Genomic DNA, 26,910 nt, shown 5'->3' with positions numbered 1-26,910 from the left:
AGAAATAGCTCATTGAAATTTGGCTCCCCTTGTGATGTCAGGAGGGGATAAAACCAATCCTTAATCTACACTATCCAACCACGACACTGACATTTAGTGCAGAGAGAGAAAGAGAAAATAATTCACAATAATAATTGAGTTTTCGACAAACCACCATTATGGCGATCAGTGTTCGCATTTCATCAGCTCATTTGCATTTAAAGGGGGCACACTCAAAAACGGCACATTTTTGCTCACACCTACAAAGTGGCAATTTTAACATGCTGTTATAAATGATATGGTATTTTAAGCTAAAACTTCATATTCAGATTAAATACTATAGCTAGCACTACTCCTGATTAATCACAACTATGATATCATCAATGAAATACTGTTTGTATAACCTGCTGTTACTGTTCACATGCCAGGTAATACAATTTATCTTTCAATATGATATTAAATATATATTCACACATATGACGAGCTCAGATGCAAGAGCCAGTACACCACCTCAAAAGTGATGTAATGATATTAACTGAATGCTCTCTGCACAATATTATACTTTCAATTCAACTCTGCTGAATACAACTTTAATGTGGAAGTTTTTTTTTAATAACACACCCCAACCCACCCCACATATAAAGTGATAATTTCTTTACCTGCCCCAACCCGACCCTTACTATGCTTACTATGGTAAATTCATGCCTAATGTTACCCTTTAGCCAAGATAATATTCACAATAAACCCTAAAAGAGAATTAAAATGAAGCAAAGTTACCCAGAATTCTCATGTTAATATATTGTCCAGATAACAATAGATTTGGACCACACATACTGACTTTGGAGTCTATTGCTATCTGGGTGCATAAAAATAAGCAAATATCCTTTTTTCACCCTTACTCATGCAGTGTTTAATTTTAAAGTTAAAAATGTTAATGTGTTTCAGAAAGGGTAAATGATTGACCTGCACCATGTGCTGAAGAAGACTCGACTGAGCTTGACTTAACTCCCACATTGTCAATACAAGATCTTGGCACAAAACTAACAAAATGCTGGATGGCAACAGTTCTGGCCTTATGGTTAGATAGTCGGGCTTGTTACCTGAAGTCACTGAAGGTTTGATTCTCACGGCCGGCAGGAAGTGACTGAGGTGCCCTTGAGCAAAGCATCTTCTTTACCACAGCAAATTATTACAGAGGCAATGTTCTGGTGGGGATAAAGGTTGGGTAGTGTAATGTTAATAATACTAAAGTCATATTAATAAGGAGGAATCATATTTGACTGCTTTTTGATGATACTAAATGCTACATTTTATTAGGTTATTAACAGTTCAAATGATGCTTTAAGGGGACGTTTCACAAGACTTTTTTAAGATGTCAAATAAATCTTTGGTGTCCCCAGAGTACATACTGTATGTGACGTTTTAGCTCAAAATACCCCCTAGATATTATTATAACATGTTTAAATTCAGAGGCGGACACTACTTAAGTATTTTTACTTTTTACATTACAAGTAAATTTTCAAGTATTTGTATTTTATCAGTGTTTTTATTTGGAAAACATAGATTCCAAAGCATATTATCATAATTTTTACTCCAATACATTTTATAATTTCAAGTTTTTGGTTAATGTTTAATATTTAAGTACATTAAACATCTGGTAATTTTTTTACTTAAGTAAAAAGTACTTTTGTACTTTTACTCAAGAAAAGTAAAAGTACACAATTTTCATGTAATTAGGTATTAAATCAATTTTAATATGCAATATAAAAGGAATATACAGAATGATTCTATGCTTTAAAATGTAGTTAAGACAAACACTCCGATAAAGCACAGATGCTTGGAAAATGTACTTAAAATTCTCAAGTAGTGTCCACCTCTGTTAAAATTGCCATTTTTTAGGTGTGAGCAAAAATGTGCCATTTTGGGTGTGTCCTTATAAATGCAAATGAGCTGATCTCTGCACTAAATGACAGTGCTGTGGTTGGATAGTGCAGATTAAAGGGCGGCATTATCCCCTTCTGACATCACAAGGGGAGCCAAATTTCAATGAGCTATTTTTTCACATGCTTGCAGAGAATGACTAAAACTAAGTTACTGGGTTGATCTTTTTCACATTTTCTACGTTGATAGAACACTGTGAACCCAATTATAGCACTTAAACATGGAAAAGTCAGATTTTCATGATGTGTCCCCTTAAATATAACCTTATGTCTAATTCATATTATGAATGACCCGAGACCTCTGCTCTTGTTTTTGGGTTTTTAATGAAAAACTAAGAACAGCTGGCTTCTGTCTACTCGAAGATGAAAAATGCAATAAATCTTGTTGCCTTTGGAAGAGTTCGTACTGTAAAGCAGAGGAATTCAAGATCGCTTTCATTTTTCTGTGTCACCGAGCTGAAAGAACAGAAAGCAGAGTCAAATCCTGCTGTCAGTAATGTCATAGCACGACTGCCAGAGCTGCCCACAGGCAAACATGTGAGAGATTATAGCTGTAAATATTTACACATCTCTGTGTAAGCTGTTTAATAAGTGCATGCCAGAGCTGTAAACCTGTCACAGGCTGTGTTTGTCCTCTAATCATAGACTGCAGGGATTCCTATAAACCTCTGCTGTTGTGTAAGCACATTATTTATATTTCACAGTAGCGGAGAGCTTTTTTATTTAAACATCAGAATCAACTTGATGGACAAGTACTGCAGTTCATTTATCTTGATGAACTACAATACAATAAAAAGCGAAATATTTAGAAATGTACAAATCGTCAAGGCCAGGGACATTTACTGTACATCAGTGCAGGATGTATAAAGTGTTAAGTTTTTGACAGTACGAGTTGTGTGCATATGTGACCATAATGTGGGATTTTTGTTTTTGCTAATGTGTTACATTCATGGGGTTGGGTAAGTGGTCATGATGTGTCATGGTTTGTTGTTGATGTTGGGTAGAAACTGTTTATCTGGCGTTCCTGATGGGCCGCAGCCTCCTGCCGGAGGGAAAAGTTTCACAGAGGCGTCAGACGCATCCCTAACTGCACACTTCAGGCTGTTGGAGAGTTGTTGCAGTCTTTGAATGTTTAAATATATTTCCTATCGTTTTACAGACCTTTCGACCAATCAGCAGTGGTTATAGCCCCGTTCCAAAGAGTCCATCCCCCAAGAGTCCCATTACCTGTGGCGTGCCCTACAACAACGGAAACTCAAGACCCACGTACAACAACCCAGCCGGCCTGTATTCACACAACAGCGGCAACGGTGCCCTGCCGAAACAGTTGGCCGGTCTCAGTCTGGGCTCTCCGCACAGGTGTGTTATTTTATACAAGATGCACACATCCATTATGTTAGTGCGGTGCGCACACACAGACCCTTTGAGATGACCACCAGTATCCATAGGGGTTTCCAAATGAGTTTTATGCATCTGCAATTAGTTAATAAAAAAATATCCTCATGAGGGAGATAAGCGCCCAGCAAGCAAATTTGGCTAAAACAAGGCAAGGCTTGGAACATGTAAAAGAAATGAACCTTGAACATCTGTTAACTTTCTTAGATGATAGAATATAGTACATCTCTAAGTTATTTAGGCAAAAACGGCATGTAACCATATTCAAGGTTATTTAGGGTTATATTTAGCCGTCATTTCACTTTTTGGTTTTTGCTTGCGGGGCGATGTCAGCAGTAAAGGAACATTTCAGTCACAAAATCAACTATTGTGATGAGAAACGTTGTTTTTATTTGGTATAACGTCCGGTGATAAGTCGCGATAGGACCATGTTAACTTTCCCTGCTCTTCCAAGAGTACATCTGCCAGAAACTGGAGATGACAGCTGTGATGATCCATGGCTTCCTCTCTCAGAATGACATGAGCTGAGCGTGTTTTCCTCTCAGTTTCAGCCCCGAGCCGCCCGTGAACTCATCGGGCAACCGCAATGGATTTGATCCCCAGTCAGACGTCTATAAGATGCTCCAGGAACACGAGGAACCCATTTCAGCACCCAAACAATCAGGTTCCTTCAAATACCTGCAGGGAATCCTGGAGGCTGAGGACGGAGGTTAGTTTGTTGTGTTGAAATCATGTTAATCATTAATAACAGTTTTTAAGTGATTCAGGGAGGGTGTGTTGAAGTGTTCAGTATGTACTGTACTGTGCATTCCCTGCTTGCACAAATGATGCCAATGAATCCCCGGCCTGAATTATTGTCTCAGTCCTCCTCTGGTTACAAAGTAGTTTTACAGAAAATACTACGAATATATATGGAATTATGAGAAATCATTAAAAAATAATTGTCTAGTTTATCGAATATGCATATGATATTTCCCTTAGATTATAACTATAAAGAATAAAAATGTGTTTGAATCAGAAGTTATCTTTAAAGCTGCATTCAGACAGCCAGCAATGTTATCCCTGTGTGTCGCACGTCTCCTTCAATGAGGCGTTTCTAAATCTGCTTGTCATAAACAAATGAGTACCATCCACACCAGTAACTGGCAAGAGAAGGATGACGTGAACTCCATTGCTTCGTTCTCATTGGCAGTCGCTCCCGAAATTCGCTCAATATTTGCATAAAGTTAAACTTTTCTTAACTTTCTCATGTCGCTGGACACGCCCATACGGTCAAATACGGTCACTTTTTGGCAGGTTTCCATTGAAATTAATGAGATCGCGTCACTCTGCTACTGCTGGTCACTGGCTGTCTGAATGGGGCGTAAATGTGTTGTTGATAATGTGGGATGTTTGCTTATGGTTACTGTTCTGAGAGTTTGAGATAGGAGGAGAGCTGAGGTTTAACCTTGGCCTGATGCCTCAGCCCTGAATTTAACACACAGCCATGAGTTTCTGTTTGAAGAGCCTTCATTCATTCAGGCAGTAAGGAGGTTTCTTGTCTTGAAAGATTTCCTTGTTTGAGGAGGTTTGTGCGTACCTATACAGTATCTTATTTCCATATAATGATTCAAACTCGCCCGACTCTCCCTACAGTAATATCAATGCACAGTGTTTGTCTGGATATCATCAGACGTCACAATCTTAGATTCTGTTTCTTATGTCTATAGAGATTTGTCATTGTTTCACTTTCAGGAATTTCACCGGTAGACAGACACGGAGGAAGAGGTTTGTGTTCACCCGTCAAATCTCCAGTGCCGAAGATGAGCAGCCCCATCACATCTCCTCTGACGTCTCTGCCCGGTCTACAGAAGCTGCCTCAGTGTACCCGCTGTTCACATGGCATTGTGTGAGTGCTTCATTTCTTTCTTCAACACATCTCTTGGTGTTAATAAACTGCATTGTGTCACCTCAAGCTAGATTGTTCAATGTGAATGTATACTGGAGCAGTTGTAGTTTAGTGGTTAGCGAGTCGTGCTTGTAACCCGAGAGTTGCCGGTTTGAGTCTCACGGCCGGTGGGTTGCAACTGTGGTGCCTTTGAGCAAGGCACCTTACCCTTATTGCTCTAACTGCTCTGGTTGTGTTTGTTCACGACTTGCAGTGTGTGTGTTCATTACTCACTGGGATGGGTTAAATGCAGAGGTCACATTTCAAGTATTGGTTGTATACTTGACAAGCCTGTCACTTTCATCGAGTGGTGTACCCACAAACTGTGAGACAGGACCAAGTATAAAACATTTTCAGGTGGTTTACCTTACATTGGACAACTCTTACATTTATTTTAGTTCAGGACTAGTCTAATCCCTGTCTGAGAAAACGCCCCATGTACTCCATTATTTCCATTTGAGTCAAATCTCTTTAATATCACATGTATCATGATTCACCCTCATTTCGAATAAACCACGCAAAACTCATTTTTTGGATAACATTTTCATTAGATGGAGATGTTTCTTGTCTTTACAATGCCAGTGTATGTTGCCTGTAGCTTTTTAAGCTTCATAAGGACACAAAAGCCCAAAAAAACCCTGAACACTCATATTAGTGCCACATTCATAGTGTATGACATAACAGGCAAATAAAGTGAGACCTGCAGCAACATGTGCACAACTCATCCAAGTATTACTGTAAGTCATTTTTCCCACACGACCCAAGAGTTTCCGCAAATAAAACACTGATGACACATGATGTCATTTTCTACAGAAAAGTGAAACAGTGAATGTATTGTATTGGTTTGACTCAGACAAACAGAGATACGGGCAATACGTGTAAATGCTGATACCCAAACTGGCACCACGGGAACCTTTTCATAGTATCCAAAGTTCCTGTTTGAGGGACTACTGGCACAGGAAGTCAATTAGGAGTAGGGTCTAACCAGCATATATTATATAATCACATATATTTATATCTGGAATAAGAGCTCACTTTTATACTGATGTGCAGTTTCAGCAGTTTTAATCAATCTTTTCAATCAGTTTATCTATAAAATTATATTATGTTAATAAAGTGACAGTAAATTCCAGCAATGAAAGTGTTTTCAATGTCTTACCACAGGGGAACCATCGTGAAGGCCAGAGATAAACTTTACCATCCTGACTGTTTCATGTGTGATGACTGTGGGCTCAATCTGAAACAGAGAGGATATTTCTTCATTGATGACAATCTGTATTGTGAGAACCACGCTAAAGCACGCGTGCAGCCACCCGAGGGTTATGATGTGGTGGCTGTGTATCCCAACTCTAAGGTGGAACTGGTCTGAACACACAAACACATTAATGTTGGCATATGTGGTTTACGGGGACAATTCCATTTATACGCAATGCATTTTATACTGTACAAACTGTATATTATAAAACGGGCAGTTCTGGTTCTTCGTTCTGATTGGTTGAAACGCGTTCTAAGCCGTGATAAAATACCCCGGTAAACCCACGGTTCAGACCACATTACATAAGTATCACTGCGCCACTGTTGCTGCGTACTGATTTATGAAAATAAACAACAGTGTCTTTAATCATATTTTTAATTTGTCTACAATTGCACAATTAATGGCGATATCCAGATAAATGTCAATAAATATTGTTGAGTCATCTTGTCAATGAAGAGAAAACTTTCCCTGAGGAGTTTATACCTCAAATTCATATTTCCGCTTTTATCTACTGGGGGGGGGCGATCTTACCCAACTTAAACACTGACACATTCACTCAACACCAAAAAACAGCGTGTTTTGATCAGGCTCTGAATCTGATCTCTTACAAAAGTTCTTCACAAAAATGGAATTATCTCCGCTTTTAGCTGAAAATCTGAGAGGTGATAAGAGAACCAATGAAGGTAGGATTAAACGTTTTTTTGTTGTTGTTGTTGTTTGAAAGCGGAGGGTCTATTCTTTCATTTGATATTTTATGTTTATTTAAAGAAGATAATTTTTCTGTAAGGCATTAAACTAAAACTGGGTGGCAACTTAAAAAAAAAAACACTGATGGGGAAAGCAGCATATTAGTTCATCACTTCAACAGTTGCACGATATAAATGTATAAATAAGATGAATGTTGATTTATAAAAATATACACCACAGTCTTAAATCAATATTTTTATTGAGTATTTGCTGCATCTGTGTTGGGAACTGCGCTCTGTTTCAGTCACACTTGATTCTGAGGAACTACTTTGTTTGGCGGAAGAGTAATATTTGTACTAATATAGTTACAGCTTATTTTATAAAATCCCGCTAATGTTACGCATATGAAGTAACCGTTTTATAAATGCAATAAGCCCCGCGAAGCAGTGGGGTTACAGTGCATTTTATAACAGCTAAGGGGGTTTTAGGCACTCCGCTTCACGTCGTTACTAACGACGCCCCTTAGCTGTTATAAAATGCACTGGTAACCCACTGCTTCTTGGGGATTATTGCTGTATTTTATTCCCCTAACCTATTCCAGTCCCTAACCCAACCATCACAAAAACCTGTTGGCAGTCTTTACTCTTTGAAAAACTACCATTAAGTATGTTTATTAAGACGTTCAGTTTACTTCATGTGTCCACGTAAACCATGCTTATAGCATAATAAACATGTCATTATACACTAGTCTCCAAAAACCACATATACCAACACATACATTAACACACACTAACGCTTTCCATTGAGGATTCAACATCATCAACCAAATCCTGCCCTCCACCTGAAGATGAGAAGTAAATTTTTTTCTGCTCAACTTCTCCCTGCTGTGTTTTCATTGATAGATCTGAAGGAGGTTTTCCTACAAAAAAAAAAAACAATTGTAGTGTTGCTTTATAAACAAACTAAGGTAACAATATAAGAAAAAAGCCATGACCCAGATACTTTGATAAACATCTGTCTACCTAAATACCAGTAACACTCAAGAGACTGATGCTCTGAAAGTTCTGCCGGACTGAAAATTCTCTCTTGATGTTTGACAAAAAGTGCATAATTTTGCCGATGCCAATCCCCAAATCAAGCTCAAAGCTCTCAATAGAAAGGAGTGACCGATGGCCCGTGGACAGAGGACAACTGACAGAAGCAGTGCTGCATTCACACAACAATTTATCATTTGCATGTTTTCAGTATTGCCAGTGTTAACATTAAAGCCATGAAAAGACAAATCAGTGCGCTAATAGCTCTTCATTTAAGAAGATTTGTAAGAAAGCCGCATCTTAGACAGCGTGTATATAATCCAGTGAGTTCTCATTCGTGTCTTCTTGCGCTTGAACAGATACGACCAAATAAACCTGCTGCTGTTCTTCTTAATGTTAATAAAACAACAACACATTTTTTCACTGTTCTTGACTCATTCACTTTTTAAAGCTTTAATAAAAAATATTTTTTATGTAATACATACAGTGAGGACTTTTTTTTATTTGATTACTTTGCCTGAATTATTTCTGTGCCTATAAACAAAAACACAATAACAAGCCCTTTTGATGTTATTTATTTATTACTTATTAACTGTGGAATTTGGGCAGGGCAAGTAAACATTTAAACACTGGCCTAACCAATCCTTAGCGCTGAGCCCTGCAGCTTCATGTTTTTCAGAAACAGATATGCTGTTATCCATCTGTGTACATTGACTTTAATCAGACTCCAGATATACTCCGGGTGGTTTCCCGGACAAGGATTAGCTTAATCCAGGATTAGGCCTTAGTTTAATTATGAAATATAACTAGTTTTAACAAACATGCCTAACAAAAAACATTACCTGTGTGCACTTTGAGGCAAAACAAAGGGCACTGATGTATTTAAGATATGTCAGTGAAAGTTGTTTTCAGTTTGGACAGCTCTTACATTTATTTTAGTCTAGGACTAGTCGAATCCCTGTCCAGGAAACCACCCCCATGTTTACAGGAATACAAACACTTTGTAACGTAAGAAACTTGATGCAGATTTTTACACATAATTCTGAAATGTGTCCAAATGCAATTTGATATTTACAGCTGCATTTTCGTGCTATAACAGGTTGACTGTTTTCTTGTTTCAGCCTTTTATATCTCTCCACGGAATACCCCATTAGATTTATGTATGGCTCCATAAACAGATGAATCATTATAAACTACAGAAAGCATACCTTCAATCTCTTTTATTTTGCCTTTTCTTTGCTGCCGACACCTAAGTGGTAATACTCTTGTAAATTGTGTAAAGAGATGACAAATGATTGCTTCTTATGAATGATTTATTGGATTGTGTTATTTTTAACTTGCAATACATCAAAGTTATGCTTCCTTGTGATACCTGTAAAAAGTTTGAATGCTAACACATCATCATTTAACAAACTGACAAGGAATTAAACAACGAACACATGACAGAAATGATTTTATTTTTCTTATATGCAGGAGTTTTACTATAATTGTTATAGGAACAGCCCCCCAAAATTAAAACTGTGTCATCGTTTGTTTGCCTGTATTCCAAACCTGGATTATTTGTTATTGACCACAAACTGTCGTTTTAAGAAGGAGATTAGCCTCTTTCACACAGTAATTCTGGTAATTTACCCTGAATTTACCGGAAGTAACCAGTAAATACAAAAATGTGCTGTTCACACACGCTGTGACATTCCGTCTTTTCACCTTCATACACACATCAGTACCAAAAATACCGGGAAATTTGTTGAGAAAGCGGAAGTTACCTGTGGCGCGCGGCGAGTTCAGTCTTGTATTTGTAACAGTCCACGTCGTTCATATCCACGCCCTGCATTTTGTTGTTTTCACGTCTGTGGTAAACGCTGACGCGAAATTGCTCGTGACCAAACAACATTGCATTAGGGGACGTCAAACCGAAAATGCGTTTAAAACAACAGTATACTGTTTGCACATTAGGCTTCACAGAGGGCATGCTAAGGACATCGGCGATTCGGCAAATAGATGGTAAGCTGTTTTAAAACAACTTGGTGAAGAAATGTGGACGTAAACTTCAGGTGTGCTCGACTTTCAAGCAGCGCGTGTTTGGAAACGTCCATAAACAGTGCGGGGGTAAACGCGTCATCTGTATTAAAACATTATAATTGGCCCGAAGCTGTCAGCGCGGTCTGACTTCGTCCGTTTTAAATGCAGGTAATCTATTTTTGTGTTGTTCACACATAGCGCTTAGCAGTAAATTGCTGGTAATCCTCCAACCACTCTTTCTGGTAAATTGGCAGCACTGATTTAGCGTAAATGTTCTGTTCACACATGACCTGTTAACTGCAATTTACCAGTAAATTACCAGTAAAGACTGTATGTGTGAAAAGGACTATTGAAACTTAATAGAAACCATGGGCTCCAAAAATAACAACATGATTTAAAGTAGTCCATATAACTGACTCACATATTTACTCTGTGTGAGGAACAGGGCAGAATTATTAAGGTCACAATGTAAACGCCACAGTAGCTCTCAAATCCTAATAATGAAGTTGACCTCTTTAGGGGATTCAGAATATAATGAAAAGTTTAAATAGGCTCAGATAGGCATTGCTTTTGAAAATCTTCAGCATCAATGTTGAGCTAAATTACAAAAGGACAAATGTCATACAAAAAAGGGTGAGCAAATAATGACAGAATGATTATTTTTGGCTGAACTGTTCCTTTAGGATACACATGTGATGAGTGCAGTCATCATATAAAGAAAAGCAGCAAGCGGTTCTCAAATTATTATTTGATTTTGTTAATACATGAGTGTCTTTTTAACATTAAAATCTTCTACTTTCACTATAATTGCCTCGTTCTTTCATGGTTGAGCAAATAATGAGTAAAGTTTCACTCATCTCTAAAAAAAACAATGCAGAGTTTTCATTACAACCACTTACCCGTCACACCACCCCTTGAAGACGACAATGTAAGGTTTTTCACTGATGTTTCTGGAGGTGAAAATATTTAACAGAAAAATTGTTATAGCAGTTTAAATTTATTATAATAATTAAAAATAATGCAATAACATATTAATTTGATAAATAAAATTATAAAAATTAAAATTTAAAGTAATAATGTAAACATGAGGCCATATGTCTCAAGCAGTTGTGATCCAAATTTTAAGTTAAAATCACAAAAATGAGGATTGTGTAACACTTTTAGTGGTTTTACCAACAACGGCCACTAGGTGTCAACGGTTTGCAACATACACTTTTCACAAATTAATAAAATACTGTCACTACATTATTATAACTGCTAAAACGTTTTGAAATATGAAAACTACATTCTTAGAGCTTTCCAATGATATATAGTTTGTCAACATTTCTGTAGATTTATACCAGGATATTGTGTTATGAATATATAAAATTAATATGCATTCCTATGGGGGGTGGGGTCATGTAACTAAAAACTGTCACTAAATTATTTCAATCATCAGATGACCTTGAAATAGGAAAACTACACTCTTAGAGCTTTCCAAAGATATATAGTTTGTCAAGATTTTTAGGTTTAGGATAGGGTATTAGTGTTATAAATATGTAAAAACAATGTGGGCCCGCTTAAGGGCCCGTGACCTTTTAGAAAATGGCTCTCACTATGTCAATCTTTTCCCAAAATGATGATGACAAATGAAAACTACACTCTTAGAGCTTTACATTGATATACAGTTTGTCATGATTGGATAAGAATTCATATGCAAAACACTGAAGTAATTGTAGGCATCCCACCGGTGGGACAGTGACATTTAGCAGGACATAAATTAAGCACACTCTCTTCATAAATTAATCAATTACTCTCCCTACATAACTTATTTTATAAAACACTGCTGAAATATGTATTCTAAAGTAGGGATGCACCGATACCGATTTGGGTATCGGCCTCGATACCACATTTTCTAAAGTACTCGTACTCGTTAAAAGTCCCCCGATACCAGGGATCGATACCACGGTCTGAGAAATGTCTATGTTTGAGCGGCGTGTAAGGGGTTAATGCCTCGTGTTGTCCAAAGAGGCAGAGTTTACAACAAACTGGAAAACTAGTCCCTTGTTTTTTTGTAAAATTATATGACTAAAGCTGTTACCTGTAAATTTAAATCATGTTTTTTATTAAGTACTCGGTATCGGCAAGTACTGAAATGCAAGTACTCGTACTCGTACTCGTATTCCAAAAAAGTGGTATCGGTGCATCCCTATTCTAGAGGCTTAGACCTTTCCAAAAATATATAGTTTCTCATGATTCAATAAACATTTACTTTCAAAATATTGAAGTAAACCTATAGGTGTTCCTCTACAGGAACAGTGACAGTTAAGCGGTTTAAACAATGAGAGGGGTTTGTGTTTTCGGGACAGCTGTCAAGGTCAAGCTTGAGTCCGGATGCAGGGATCACATTCATAATCAAAAGCAGATCCTGTTTAATATTCTGCACATTCCCTGCAGTATGGAGTGTTGGAGTGACACATAAAAACATTTACTTTATAATACATGGAGGACTATATTCCTTGAAGGTGAACATTTCTGCATGTGATCTATACATAAAGCATGTTTGTAGTTTGACCTGAAACATCATCTCAGTGTTTGATGTGGTGCACTAGTTTAAAATCACATTTAAACTATGATTACAAATGGATTTGTTTCTCTCAGTTGCTTCACATTATAGTTACAGTTACTTAAAGTGTTTTTATATTCATGATTAAATTGATCTGAAGGACATTCACACATATCCATTTTCCCAAAACGAAGAAAAATAGACAAGAATGACATGTAGATCATGACACTGCTAAGAGGTTAAGTGTTTCACCCCAAATCATCCTCACCGCACACCATTATCACACTACAGCTGGCCTGGGAATTTCTGGTCCTGGAGGGCCACTGTCCTGCAAAGATTGGCTCTAATCCTAATCAAACACACCTGAGAGTCATTTACAAGACATCCTGCAGCCTTTGATAAGATTTCCCAGGTGTGTTTGTTTAGGGTTAAAGCTAAACTTTGGAGGACAGTGGCCATTCAGGACCAGCAATGCCCACCCCTTCACTACATTGTTTACCTTGTTTATTAAATGAGTTCCTTACTCAAAGTAACCTTTTGCCAAACAACTTATTTAATAAACGTGGATTTGCTATTTGTGTGTTTAATTGTTGGAAAAGTATGCAGAAATGTTGAGCTTATAGTCTATTATTTCATCTCATTCTATTACCTCCTTCTATTAAAGGGCAATCATACGACGAAGGGGCGGAGTTCACCCTGATGGGCAACTTATCTTCCTATTTCTGGCGTTACGCTCGAGTCTGTCCCAAAATATAACACCGGTGCGCCCTCTTGTGCTGCGTTTCAGGCAGGTTTGTGAGCCTGTAAATTACGACTTCAAACCACGATTCACGACTTTGTAGTGTCCCAGGCAAGTCACACCAAACTACCTGAGCGCAAGGAATTTACGTAACCTTAACATGTCCATGCAGTGATATACTTTCACGACTTACTTATTGTTTTAGACACATAACATTGTAATACATAATCGTGTGTATTATTTACTATTATTATTATATTATTATTCATTTGACTCCAACGTTATATTCTCCTAAAGTCTGCATCCGTGGGGGGCCGCCCTTGTTGTTTTGTATGGTTTTGCGGGCTATGTGACATCAGAGCTCGGGAACTGGAAGCACATCGATCTAGTACAAGTTCATGGGTGGGAAGTCACGGGGTTGACTGCCGATCCAGTGCACTTTCATGGGTAGAAGGTTGGAAATACACGGGTTACAGGTTGCCTGGAATGCGGCATTGGACTCACTTCAAGGGTCCCTGAGGTCTGCACTACATGATGTCATCAAAGTGTGGACTCCACAAGTCTGGAGTGTGCCATTTGAGACAGGGCCTTAGGCTTCTACTGCTGACAAACACACACACACACACGCAGGGTCTACTTGTCAATGACTGGCGCTAAAATCAGCAGATGGAGATACCGGAAAGGCCTGCTTTTCATCCAGACCTGTCATCGACTATATATGGTGCTGCGCATACTTATCAGCGTATGACATCAGAGTACAGCTAGAGCAAGGATAAAGGCAGAACATTTATAACAATGTGACATACGTGGTACTCTGATGTCATACGCCAATCAGTCTGCCCCATAAAATGAAACACCCTTTGAAGCTGTTTCCACCTGGTATTAGGATGCACAAGTGTTGAAAAAGACACATTCACCTTTAAACCTTTTAATTAATCTCTTTTGTACAGGTGTAAACAGACTCTTTTGACTCTGGTTCTTATACAGTACGATCTGGATCTTCTGTGTTTCCCCGGTCCTGTAACTTATGTCTCTGTCTGCCATCTTTTGTTTCATTGGTCATGGTGTGATTTTTTCCAGGTGTTTCTTGTTTCCTTGTTGAGTATAGCCCTGGTGTTGAGCGTGATGGGCAAATGAAGCACTCTGAAGCATATACCTTTCCGATGCAGTGTTGAAAATGGTTCATTACTTGAAGCTTCATTTATAAAGAAAATACACAGTACCATCTGCTGGTGAAGTAAATGTAATGCAACAAAGCTTGACAACCATGAAATGCAAGTAGGCGAATATGTTAATGACCCAAGGTGCTGAGTTTAGTGAGGCGGTCAGAGCTTTGACAGAGCTTTGCTTTGGGAGCAGCACTCTGTAACTTACTAACTGGACTTTAGAAATGACTTTAGGGTGAACTATACATTTATGTAATGTTAGAAAAGGGTTTTGGGTAACTGGATGTACTTGTATAATCTGGCAGAGGGTGCGTTTGGGGCAACCGGACTGGGCTTGCACAATGTGGAGGAGGGTATTCAATAATTTTGTGGTTTTTATTCAGGAATAATTTTGTAATAATTATGTAAGGAATAATTGACGACGGGCCATTGAATTATTCAAAGATAATGCACAGCCAAGGCAGTAATGTGGCACAATGCAAAGCGTCATTTCTAACAAAGATGAATGCAACATTTAATGATTTGCTCCTTCACAACCATGTCCTGTAGCTTAGTAAAGGCATGGTACTGGAGCAGTTTTGGGCCCTGCAGAAAGCGCTGGAGACATTTCTGTTGGATCAGAAGAGTGCCAAAGCCAAACTGTTTGTGGATTTCATGGAGAATGAAGAGGAAATGGAAATTACTTTTCTAACTGACCTCAGTGACCTTAATATAAAGCTCCAGTGCCAAAACAGCACAGTGTGTGGCCTTATGTGTCAGCTGCTCATGCTTTCCAGAGGAAGCTGAAGGTGTTTGGGTGTGACTTACAGCAGGACCTGCTTCACTTCCCAAGACTGCAGGAAAGCCCCACTATCACAATTATGCAGAATTCCTGGACAAGCAAATTAAAAATTTCGCTTTGAAGATTTCCCTCTGGGAAAACAATTGCTGTGCATCGAAAACCCATTTCTTATCAAAAATATTGCAGAATTCTAAAATGAAGCCATGAAAGTCTTTCAATGGGCCCTCAAGTATAGGTCTCCGCAGAACAAAAAGGGGCGTTTCACGATTTTGGGTTTTTTTTAAGACTGGAATTAGGCGTTTTTAACCATCCACTCAAAGAAGTACGAAAGCCCTGAAAAGCCATAACATTTTGCAGATCTTCTCGGACTGCCCAAGTTTGGTCTGTTTGAGGCCTAGGCCCGCCTGGGCCTGTATGTATAAACATTTACATACTCAGAGTAACATTTTAGTCTTAAGTGTGTCAAAATTCTAAGAATGAAGTTAATTTTACTCTTATTCCTAGACTTAAGAATGAGTTTGATTTATAAAGCCTCCTAAGTGTTAAGACTAGGTCTCAGCTCCTAAATTATTTAAGAGAGCTGGAGAGGTCTCCTAACCTAGTTAAGAGTAACAAGAGGGCAGCAGAGAGGTGGAGATCATGCACTTTACAACAAATAATGTGTTAGAATTACTTTAATTCAAATGTATTTCTATAGCAAAATTTCTTGTTGCATTGTTGCAAAGCAGCAATTTACAGTAAATATAGTATATAGACAGTAGATATGAATTAATATAACATGAAATATAAAGAGTATAGGGTTTTTATACAATGTATATTATATTACAAAATATAGAATACTGTATAAAATGGATAAGATGTTAGTGAAACTTATTCAAGTGCTTAAACAGTATTTTTATGAGCACACAATGTATCAAGACAGCATACTTTAATGGTATATAAAATAAGCACAATACAGACTGTAAAAAGTTAAAGTTGGATCAGCTTAAAAAATATTGGTAATGCCTAAAAATTTGAGGTTTTTATAACTTGCATTTTCTCAGTTTAATTGAAATAATTAAAATTGTAGGTGTTATACCAACTAAAGTAAAAGTTTTAAGTAGAGACGATTTTACGTTTTACAGTGACAGGTAAATAAAATACCACAAAATGTCAATTATATGTACAATAGCATTATTAACCAAAACAATTTGTGAGGTATCTACAAGATTGCAGTCACACTATTCCATGAAAAGTGATATTAATAGAGTATAAAACCCTGACCCAAACATAATGTTACAGAAGCAATGTTAGCAGTGAGCAAGCCAAAGGCAACAGTAACAAATATGGCAAAAATTACATTTGTGTTTAAGGGGAGTAAATCAATAGCAAGAAATCCAACTTAACATGATAATCTTGTTCAGGCTTGATCATCCAATTTTTTATAAAAAATGTTGCAAAATTTTGTAAAATAAATGCATGTACTTATTTATTATATTGTTTAACATTTCTACAAATCATTGTAGTCCTCAGTTTGCAGCACTTAAGTCAGCACTTAGAATGAGTCTTACACTTTACTGAGTTTTTTTTTTACTGAAAGTTGCTTTCAGCTTCTTTGACTGGTCCTACTCCTTACTAAGAATTTTTTTACACTTAAGTCATAGCTTAAAACTATTCTTAAGAGCATTTCTGAGATGTTTTATACATATGGGCTCTGAGTAGCTCAGCCTAACATAATCTCTGACTATGTCTCATAAGAATATACACAGCAGCCAACCAAGCATAATTATGAAACAGGCTTGATCATCAAAGTTTTTTTATCTGTTTTTTAATTGCAAATTGGAATCTTATTTTTTTCTCTCCACCGGTGCCTCATTGATGGTGACGGGGGGGGGGGTGTTCTTTGTCTTTTCTCCACCAGGGGGAGGTGACCAGACCCGTGAACACAACAAAGTATAAATTATATTTCCATAAATCCAAAAATATACTTATTAACTTCACTGTTAATAAAATCAATTTAGCATATGTTTAAAATATATTTTTGCCAGGAAAAATATATTTTTTCATACTGTATGGGTTGTAAAATTAGAAATGTATTTGTTTCCCCGAAATACTTCTTGAAATGTTGAAATATGAAAGTTAAATCTAAATATATTTTCAAAATATATAAAATACATTATTAACCTTTACTTTCTAGAAAATGTAGCATATTTTTAGCCAGAGAATTTTGTTTTTTAGCCTTATGGGGTGTCTGTGTGCGCACCTGTTTTTAGTCGTCATTGTTATGTATCAGATCTAACACATGTACTGATGAGAAATAATTTATAATGAAAAACATTGATGTAAATAATTAATACTATTAGTTTCGAGTTGTTTTTAAGCTATGGTTACGTATTTTTCTCGCGAGAGTTGGCAACACTGTTTGAGACTTTGACGCATGATGAAATGCGCATGCGCTGACCATCACACGTGTTCCTGTGCACTGCCACAGAAGCGCGCAGTGAAGATGGCGGACCCAGAAAGTAAGGAGATTTTTTAACGCCTTTTCCCTTTATTTTTATTAATCACAATCTCTGCAATGCAGTATATGATATGTTTTTAATTTATGCATTGTATTCTTTAGTAATTTACGGAATTTGAAATGAACGCTAAGCTAAACTTATACCTCGTGTTCATGCTGAATGTGTAACGTTAGCTAACGTTCTATCTGAATACAAAAATAATATTATCGTTGATTTAAAACTTTGCTTATCAAGGGATAACTGTAGTATTAGCTAATATTGATGCGGATTATTTGATGAAAAGTCTTTTAAAGTTACTCATGTAAATGCAAACGTTTGTGTAACGTTAAAATTCTGGCTCAGTAAGTATCAGTTTAGATAATGTAGTTAAGGTGTTCAAATAACGCAAAGAAATCTGATGTTATGTAGTTACAGCGGTTAAATTAAAGAAAAGTTTTCTGTGTTAAATTGTTAGATTTTAGATCCCACGTGGTGACTCCATGCCACGTGCTCGAGACTTTCTTCACGGATGTCTGAAACTTTCCTCATGTTAATCTTTGTGTGTTCTTTTTTTAGTTGGTTCGGCAAAGAAAGAGAAGAAAAAGAAGATGAAGAAGATTTCTGAAGAAGAAGTTGGGGTAATGTTTTTTTATATGCATATACATGAATTATAAATCAAATCAACTGCTCTTGTATAGCAAGGATAATAGAACAATCACTGAATAATTGTTTAACAATCAGTTGTTATGTTATTTTGTAGTTTGTTTGCTAAAGTTATTGATTTATTACTTTTAGGATATTCAAGAGAGCGGTGACTTCCTCATCAAGCCGGAGTCTAAGGTTGCCAGTTTGGACACGTCTCAATGGCCATTACTGCTAAAGGTAGATGTTTCAGATGTGTTTAATGGATGAATGAGATGTGTGTGACATGATGAACGTGTTTATCCATTCGCTGAGCGGTGTTGCCTATCGTGTCCTCCGGCGGCTCTGCGGTCCGTTTTGGCCCGCGTGTCTCGGCCGTCTGCTTCCGCTCATCCGACTTCGTGTTCTACTGGGTCGGCTGCTGCGGGGTGGAATGTGCCGGTGCCGGAGGTCCGAGCGGTCCTGTCAAAGACGAACAGACACTTCTGATCTCACGCTTGCATATTAACCTCACATGATCTGTTCTTGTGTTTCTGTCGACTTATGAAGTTGCTTTTTCTCCACAGAATTTTGATAAGCTGAACATCAGGACGGCTCACTACACACCTTTGCCACATGGCTCCAATCCACTTAAGAGAACCATACATGATTACGTCAGGTATAGTTTACAAACGAGACTGACCCGTAGTTTATATCCAGTATGGATGAGAATGTCATAAAAATGAAATTATGAAAGTAAAATTTCTTGTTGACTTGAAGAGGCCACATGATGTGATATAGATTTCATTAGCACTCTGTGCAAAGATGACCTGTTATCTATCACCCAAGACTGATGGCTTCGCACAAAAACATTATTTTTATTATATACGTTTAGTTTTCTTTTTAAGTAGCTTGTATTTGTTGTTTCATCAGGACTGGTTTCATTAATCTGGACAAGCCTGCTAACCCGTCCTCTCACGAGGTTGTTGCCTGGATCAAGAGAATCCTTCGTGTTGAAAAGACGGGTCACAGCGGCACCCTGGACCCTAAAGTCACGGGCTGTCTGATCGTCTGTGTGGAGCGCGCCACACGCCTGGTTAAATCCCAACAGAGTGCAGGTACGTCCACCGTGTCGCTTATGGTCGAGCTTTAGACCTCACAGTAAAAACCAGCAGCCTCCTCTTACTCCTCTTCTGCCGTGTCTTTCAGGCAAAGAGTATGTGGGAATCGTACGGCTGCACAATGCTTTAGAGAACGAGCATGAGCTCGCCAGGGTAAGTTTGTGTTCTGTAGTGCGCATTGGTGACTTGACATTGTGTCTGTTATGTGGTTTTACAAGAAGTTTAAATTTAATTCCATTTGAATAGGAGTAAAAATAACACCAGGTGCTAAAATCTCAAATTAAAGTTGGTGTTCTCCAACTGTTTACTTAAGAATCAATCTCATTTATGCAAAAATTTCTTTCACAAACTTATCACCAATGTATGAGGTGCTGTTTTGACGGTTCACTACTATGTGTGATTATGATGAAAGTGTTCATCCATTCTCTGAGTGTCTCCCGACTCTTTCTCTCTTTGACGCCGAGCGTCAGGGCTCCTGGTCTCCTCTGATCTCTGCTGCAGTGTTTTACTGTAGCCGCTGATCTCGGAGGTCCGGGCTGTTTGGAAGGTCTGGTTTCACCAAAGATGAGCGAACATATCTGAAAACATTCACGTGAACCGTGTGAAGATAGACACGCTTGTTATTTCAGATCCGATGCTTCATCACGTTTTGTTTCTTCCACAGGGTCTCGAGTGTTTAACGGGAGCTCTGTTCCAGAGACCTCCTCTCATCGCTGCCGTCAAACGTCAGCTCCGAGTGCGGACCATCTACGAGAGCAAGCTTATCGAATATGACCCAGAGAGAAGATTAGGTAGGAATTTGCGTCTTTATATTTTCTGTTCTAAAAGTCAACATGAACAGCAAAATCGCCATGTTTACTTTGAATCGTTCACGATAAGAAAAGATGTTTAGTGTTTGTCTTGAAAATGTGATATAACTGACTCCGCCTCTATAATGTGACCTTTTGTCTGATGTCACACGACTCTTAGACCAGTGTTATAAGTAATGCATCTTTTCTCAAAGCTAAACTGGGTTAAAACGCTGTTTCATGTTGACTTAAGTTTCTTTTTTTTTAAGGCCACATGATGTGATTTAGATGACATTAGCACACTGTGCAAAGATGACTCCCTATCTATCACCCAAGACTGATGGCTGTGATTTAGGGTTCAATATGGTTAAGAGGTGCGTGTATAAGAGTACTGATGTTATCTCAAACCGTTGGCAGGTATTTTCTGGGTGAGCTGTGAAGCGGGGACGTACATCAGAACTCTTTGTGTTCATCTGGGTCTACTGCTGGGAGTTGGCGGTCAGATGCAGGAGCTGCGACGGGTCCGCTCTGGCGTTCTGGGAGAAAAGGTGCGTTCAGAACCGGCCCACCCGTATCATGTGAGCCAAAGTGTTGAGTTCGGTACTGGGCTTTTACCCAGTTCTGGTAATAAATCTTTGGTAAAGGAAATGGCTGACAGTGACCAGAAAACATGAAGAGCTCATGCTGGTGGCATCTTCATCAAACTTCAGCCTACATCTAATGGTTGACACGTGTGATCTGACAAGTTTAGCCTCAGCTAAACTAGCTTTTACTATTCATGCCATCAGTAAAAATGTTTTCACTTAACGAACCCAAGGAAGGCTTGTCAGTGACATTTCCCTCGGTTGGTGTAGTCATTGAGTTGTGTCTGATCTCAGGATAACATGGTGACCATGCATGACGTGCTGGATGCTCAGTGGCAGTTTGACCACAACAAAGATGAGACGTATCTGAGGCGAGTGATCTTCCCCCTGGAGAAACTCCTCATCTCACACAAGAGGATCGTCATGAAGGACAGCGCTGTATGAATCTTAACTTTTGTAGTATTTATACTCTGGCGTTTTGGATTGGAGTGTCTAATAGCAGTTTTTTTTAACAGGTTAACGCTATATGTTACGGCGCTAAGATCATGTTACCAGGTGTTCTGCGATATGAAGATGGTATTGAGGTGAATCAGGACATTGTAGTTATAACTACCAAAGGAGAAGCCATCTGTACAGGTAAAAGCAAGGGGCGCTTCATTCAGAGCCACGTGACGACAGATATTTTATGTTAACTTTACAGTAAAGATGAAGACCGATGTCCTCTGTAGATTCTGACTGTCATTTCTTTCACAGCGGTCGCTCTCATGACCACAGCGGTCATATCCACGTGTGACCACGGTGTTGTTGCCAAAATCAAGAGGGTCATTATGGAGCGAGATACATATCCACGCAAATGGGGCCTTGGGCCAAAGGTTCGAACGCGCAGAAGCACGCTCTTAATAGCTGATTAAATGCTAAATTAAAACTGATTTTGTAAAAAATTGTCTGATAACTGCATGAGAATTAATGTTCAAATGTAGCAAATTTTTTTTATTTATTATTATTTAAGTCTTGTGTGTTTTTTTTGCTTGACTAACGTTTATCTGTTTTCTTCAGGCTAGTCAGAAGAAGATGATGATTCAGAAGGGACTTCTGGACAAACATGGCAAACCCAATGGCAGCACGCCTGCAAATTGGAAGGAGGGTTATGTGGATTACAGGTAATGCTGGCTGAAGATCATCCTGTTTAAGGGTTCAAAGAAAAATTTATTTAGAAAATTGAAACAAACAAATGCTGCAAGTTTTATCGTAATAAGGTGTTCAATTGCCAATCAATTAAGTTCAGAGGTTTTCTGTAGGTTTACCTTTACTTATTGATTGAAATTGGTACATGGGATTATATTCGGGCATGCTTTTTCAGCCGGTTCTGGTGGCAATGTATAAAACACAAAATATGATAAACAATCACACCATGTCTAGTAATAAGCCATTGCGTTTATGAATTTTTGCATTGTGCTACAAATTTTAAAATGGCTGACACTCAAAATGGCCGACCAAGAAACACTTGCTAACACTTAACTCTGCGTGGCCCAAGGAATCTAAAATCAAAGACAATCTTATTATTTTTGGCTAAACTATTTAAAGGTTATGATACTACTTTTTTTTTCTCATGATCATTAAAGGGCGTTTTGCAGGGAAAATTTTTCCACGAATTTGGGCAATTTGCTTGTTGATAATAAACATTTAAATTGTTATCCATTGTATTTTATGTTGTTGGTTATCACAAAACGGAATACAAAACGAAAAAGTACAGCGGTTTGCAAGGATTCTCCTTTCCCCCTCAACGCACTGCATGACGTCACGTTGGGGAGAGAATTTGCCTTAAGAGCATTGAGAGTGACTAGAGAGATGAGTAAAGTACAATATTCAGATGATATCAATGCAAATTATAGATAAATGCATAGATATAGATAGACTAGATAGACAGAACGACAGACAGACAGAACGACAGACAGACAGATAGATGGGCTAGTATAAAGAGATAGGCAGAAAGCCAGATAGCGTTAGCATAACTTGGTGTAGAAAGTAAACAAACAATTAACATACTCGTGCGTGCTGGTTTGAGGGGGACCATAATCCTGCTGAAATGGGTGTATGCGATCTTCAGCACAAACGAATTCAGGCAGCATGACTCAAATTCTGGAAGCTGAGTGAGGCGTCACGTCGTCACATCTGGTCGCGGGGTAAGAGCCTCGAACACCGATCAAAACGCACACATTTCCCTACATCCAGTAGCGGAGTGTCAGTCGGGAGAATCGGGACTTTCCCGGTTGGCCGGTCTGATAATAGTTATACATTGGGAGTTATATTAGCAACACCGTCTGTCGGTCTGATGTGCGGCCGGTTCCCGCAGCCCGCTGGTCAAACTATGCAGCCTCTCTGCTCAACAAATATAAAAGTGCTCAACCCGTTTGGCCGGTCCAATCATGTCCAGGATTTATAAAAATACGGGGATCAGTGATTGGTTTCTAGCCTGTCATCCTTTGATGTAAAAAGCCGCCGAACGCCTGTTTATTGCAGTATGCGCTGCTGACCGCTGCTTCTGTGTATAAAATGATCGTGTGATTCGTTATGATCGCATAAACAATATAACAAAACTTCCTTTTATTTCACATAAAAATATTTTTTAGATATTATATGATAGACTAGTAAGTGTGGATTAAGGATGTTTAAAACTCTCTAGCCTGGTGATCAGGACATGAATGGATTGAATCAGCAGATTTGCAAAGTTTTATTTATCTCCACATATATCATAAATAATAATTAGCAGGGTAACTTTGCAGTATACCACATTATATATTTCCTATTATGTATATATGATTTCCATATTATAAACGTAAGTATTAATAAAACGGCAATAAATGTCTCATCTATCTCTATGGCTCTGGCTGAGGCTTTCATCTACTTCTACCCAACGTGACGTCATCGCCGAATTGCATTAAAAAAACCATTAATACCAAAAACATTAAAAAAAGGGTCTTTAAGACCTTTTTTGAGACATTTTAAAAATGATATACATATCTTGAGTGACTTATGTACCCATTAATCAACAGTGGTGGTTAACCTGCAACACGCCCTTTAATTGTCGCTATGACTAAACTATCATAAGAATCATGGACTGTGGGCACACAAACCAACTTTTTGTGTCTCAAACACAAGCATTGCCAAGATACATCCTTGGGTTCAATAACCTTCAGGGTTTAGTTGAATTTGTTGATGTGGTGCACGAAAATGGTTTGGTCGATCAAAAAGCTTTTGATAACTTGAGAAAATAAAATTTTGATATTTGAAATTGTAATGAAGTAACCGGTAAAATCAAACCTTGATGCATGTTGTCTCTTGATTGAATTTTTTGGACTTTGGCCTGGTTTTTACAAGCAGTGTCCCAAATTAGACCAATGGTGTAGGATGAAAAGTTTATCAAGGAGGTTTTCATTTCAAATAATCTTAAGTACACGAGAGCAGCTGCTGAATCGGTCACACTGCTGACCTGCAGTTTGGGTTATGAATGATTGTCTTAATTTGAAATGGTTGCCATGATAATGTGCAAGAGCATATGTGCAGCCAAAAATATATATGTGTGGTGTTTGAGGTTTTAGGTTTTTGCTTGAATCATATCGCTGAATATATTGTTTCTTTATTTTCAAGCACTCCCAAAGCAAAACCAGTGAAGGAGGAGGCTGAACAGGCGGGAACAAAGGTATGTCGCACAAGTACGTTTAGCACATTTTTTTATTGTATGTTTACAGCCAGATTTAAACGAGAGGATTTGTGTTTTCTGTAGAGAAAGCGAGATGACAGCGGCAGTGATGATGCAGCAAACACATCAAAGACGGAGGAGGAACTGAAGAAGGAAAAGAAGAAAAAGAAAAAAGAGAAGAAACTGAAGCAGGCAGAGACAGAAGCTGAGGCTCCTGAAGAAGCTCCAGCTGAAGATGATACTGAGGTGAGTTTTTGCTTGCAGTCTGTTCAGGGCCTTCAGCAGAAAGTTATCCCTTTCTGGCCTGTATGTGGCTTCGGAAGGAGTTGTTCTGCGAAATAAGAGAGGAGGGATGCATGAATGATCTGACAGGACACTTCAGTACTGTCAGCCCACGTGTGTCCTCCACACTTTCACCAGCATTAATAACTCTTCATTTAATTTACCCTTGATGCGGTTCTGAATAAAGCTGTGTGTTACGCAGGTCACGGAGAGCACGAAGAAGAAGAAAAAGAAGAAAAAGTCAAAGGATGCAGATGGTGGTTCAGAATGAACAGTAGGACTGATGAAGAGAGTTTGTCATGGGATCAGACATCTGTTGTACAGTGTGATATGATTGAGATCAGACATCTGTTGGACAATGTGATTTGGTTACGATCTCTCTGTGCTTGTGGTTAAAGCTTCTGGATGGTCAAGTGACGTCTGAGGCTTTCTTATGTTGTACTTGTTAAAGTGAAGCCCATATTGCTGGGCTCTGCTAATGTATTTGAGTGTGTTTCTTTTATTATTGTAAATAGAAATTGTAATCCTGAACACATGAAATGAAACTTGACTTTTTTACAGCGACGACTCATTTTCTCTGTTCCTGGTTTTCTTCTTTTAAACTACTTTTGTTATTGTGACCAATAGGGCATTTTTAAAAACCCATGATGAGTATTTCAACAATAACTGAAGTCTTATTTGGAAAATCTTAATCCACGTGGTCTTGGGGGTTGGAACCAATGTGGGTGGGTCCAAAACATTAACTGGAGTAGATGCCATTTTCTTTGATTTTGGTGTCTTTTAATTAAACAATTGCTTTCCATACTGAAAAATCCTGCAAAGACCAGCATTAGCTGGTTTAAGGTGGCAGTAGCTGGTCAACCTGGTGGGTCAGCTGGTCTTCCAGGAAAGTCCAGCTAGACCAGCTTAAAACTTGACCAAAATGCAGCTAGACCAGCTTGCAATACCAGCTAAAACAGCTCACCAGCTTATGCTGGTTTTTGCTGGGTTTTTCAGTAGGGATAGCCTACTCTGATATATGGCCGGCGTGGTGTTTAAGAAGTGGCCAAGGCCATAACCAACAAAGAAACTCAAGGTTTTAGTTGTACTCTTATTTTATGTTTATATTTACATAATTCATTCAGCATGCGCTGTTATCCATAGCAGGGTCATTCTACAGAGATGTCAATTTTTCTGTCCCTAGCCTTTACAGAAATATAACACTTGAAACACCCTTTAGGGTTACAATTTTTTATATTTTAAAATGAGACTATATGTTATTTGAACAATTACACCTTCTTGAGCCATTGATGTAGCAATATTAGATTTTTATTAATTAGAATTCCAAGCACCACAGAAGTGCTCGTCCCCACAGTCACGTACAGAGGGAAAATGCTTTATTTTGAGATCAAATACATGGTTTTCATCCATGTAAAATACAGTAATGGGTTCAAAACTATAACATATATAATGTAAATAACATTAAAAAACAAAATTAAAATTATAAAATATGTAATGAAAGTAGTAGTCCCCTGGAGTTGTCACTGGTGGTACCGTTTAACAAAAAAGCTCTTATTTTTAAATCAAAATCACACTGATGACATCACTTGACTTTCTTCTTTCAATTTCCTGTGGATCTATAAAGAGACGCTCATATAAGTCCACTGTCTCGTTTCAGTTATAAGAAATCTTCTCATTTATCTCATGATTTCATATGAAGCTTTTAGTTTAAGTCACTGGTATGACCTCATTTATTGTTACGGAATTGCAAAAAACTAGAATACAAATGGATTAGACTACTTAATTTAGTGAATATACAATGATTGACAACATGTGGTTTGATACTTTGCAGCAGAAATTTTGTAAAATGCAGTTTTCTTTTAAA

The 26,910-nt window shown here is 38.1% G+C and overlaps 2 protein-coding genes and 3 non-coding genes across 5 annotated transcripts in view; all 5 read left to right on the top strand.

Annotated features, from left to right (window-relative positions):
• pdlim4 (PDZ and LIM domain 4) overlaps nt 1-8,638 on the top strand; it is a 31,844-nt gene extending 23,206 nt beyond the window's left edge. Inside the window, exons 4-7 of the mRNA XM_065287588.1 lie at nt 3,079-3,278; nt 3,860-4,023; nt 5,049-5,202; nt 6,406-8,638. Of these exons, the coding sequence (XP_065143660.1) occupies nt 3,079-3,278; nt 3,860-4,023; nt 5,049-5,202; nt 6,406-6,610 (723 nt within the window). The 3' untranslated portion in view covers nt 6,611-8,638. The remainder of the gene's footprint in view (nt 1-3,078; nt 3,279-3,859; nt 4,024-5,048; nt 5,203-6,405) is intronic.
• Nucleotides 8,639-17,884: 9,246 nt separating this feature from the next.
• dkc1 (dyskeratosis congenita 1, dyskerin) lies at nt 17,885-25,606 on the top strand. The gene is made up of 15 exons (XM_065287587.1): nt 17,885-17,971; nt 18,527-18,588; nt 18,746-18,832; nt 19,159-19,250; nt 19,505-19,689; nt 19,781-19,845; nt 20,357-20,483; nt 20,898-21,028; nt 21,359-21,502; nt 21,580-21,700; nt 21,818-21,936; nt 22,121-22,224; nt 24,713-24,764; nt 24,849-25,010; nt 25,249-25,606. Exons 1-15 carry the CDS (start codon nt 17,887-17,889, stop codon nt 25,315-25,317), a joined length of 1,605 nt encoding a protein of 534 aa, XP_065143659.1. The 5' UTR covers nt 17,885-17,886; the 3' UTR covers nt 25,318-25,606.
• On the top strand, nt 19,354-19,430 carry LOC135777012 (small nucleolar RNA SNORD83). The gene has a single exon (XR_010544286.1). It is a non-coding gene; the product is annotated as a small nucleolar RNA SNORD83 (small nucleolar RNA).
• On the top strand, nt 20,750-20,826 carry LOC135777013 (small nucleolar RNA SNORD83). Its single transcript, XR_010544287.1, has one exon. It is a non-coding gene; the product is annotated as a small nucleolar RNA SNORD83 (small nucleolar RNA).
• LOC135777018 (small nucleolar RNA SNORA36 family) lies at nt 21,062-21,199 on the top strand. The gene has a single exon (XR_010544291.1). It is a non-coding gene; the product is annotated as a small nucleolar RNA SNORA36 family (small nucleolar RNA).
• Nucleotides 25,607-26,910: the final 1,304 nt, after the last annotated feature.

This window comes from Paramisgurnus dabryanus, chromosome 18 (assembly GCF_030506205.2).
Source record: "Paramisgurnus dabryanus chromosome 18, PD_genome_1.1, whole genome shotgun sequence".
Classification (NCBI taxonomy): domain Eukaryota; kingdom Metazoa; phylum Chordata; class Actinopteri; order Cypriniformes; family Cobitidae; genus Paramisgurnus; species Paramisgurnus dabryanus.
This window is presented reverse-complemented; position numbering and strand designations above follow the sequence as displayed.

Bases quoted from the DNA above. Each gene is read 5' to 3' on its own strand.
- dkc1 (XM_065287587.1), top strand. From the start codon at position 17,887: ATGATGAAATGCGCATGCGCTGACCATCACACGTGTTCCTGTGCACTG. The intron at 19,251-19,504 runs GTATAGTTTACA...TTGTTTCATCAG, and splicing joins ACCATACATGATTACGTCAG to GACTGGTTTCATTAATCTGG. The intron at 20,484-20,897 runs GTAGGAATTTGC...AACCGTTGGCAG, and splicing joins TGACCCAGAGAGAAGATTAG to GTATTTTCTGGGTGAGCTGT.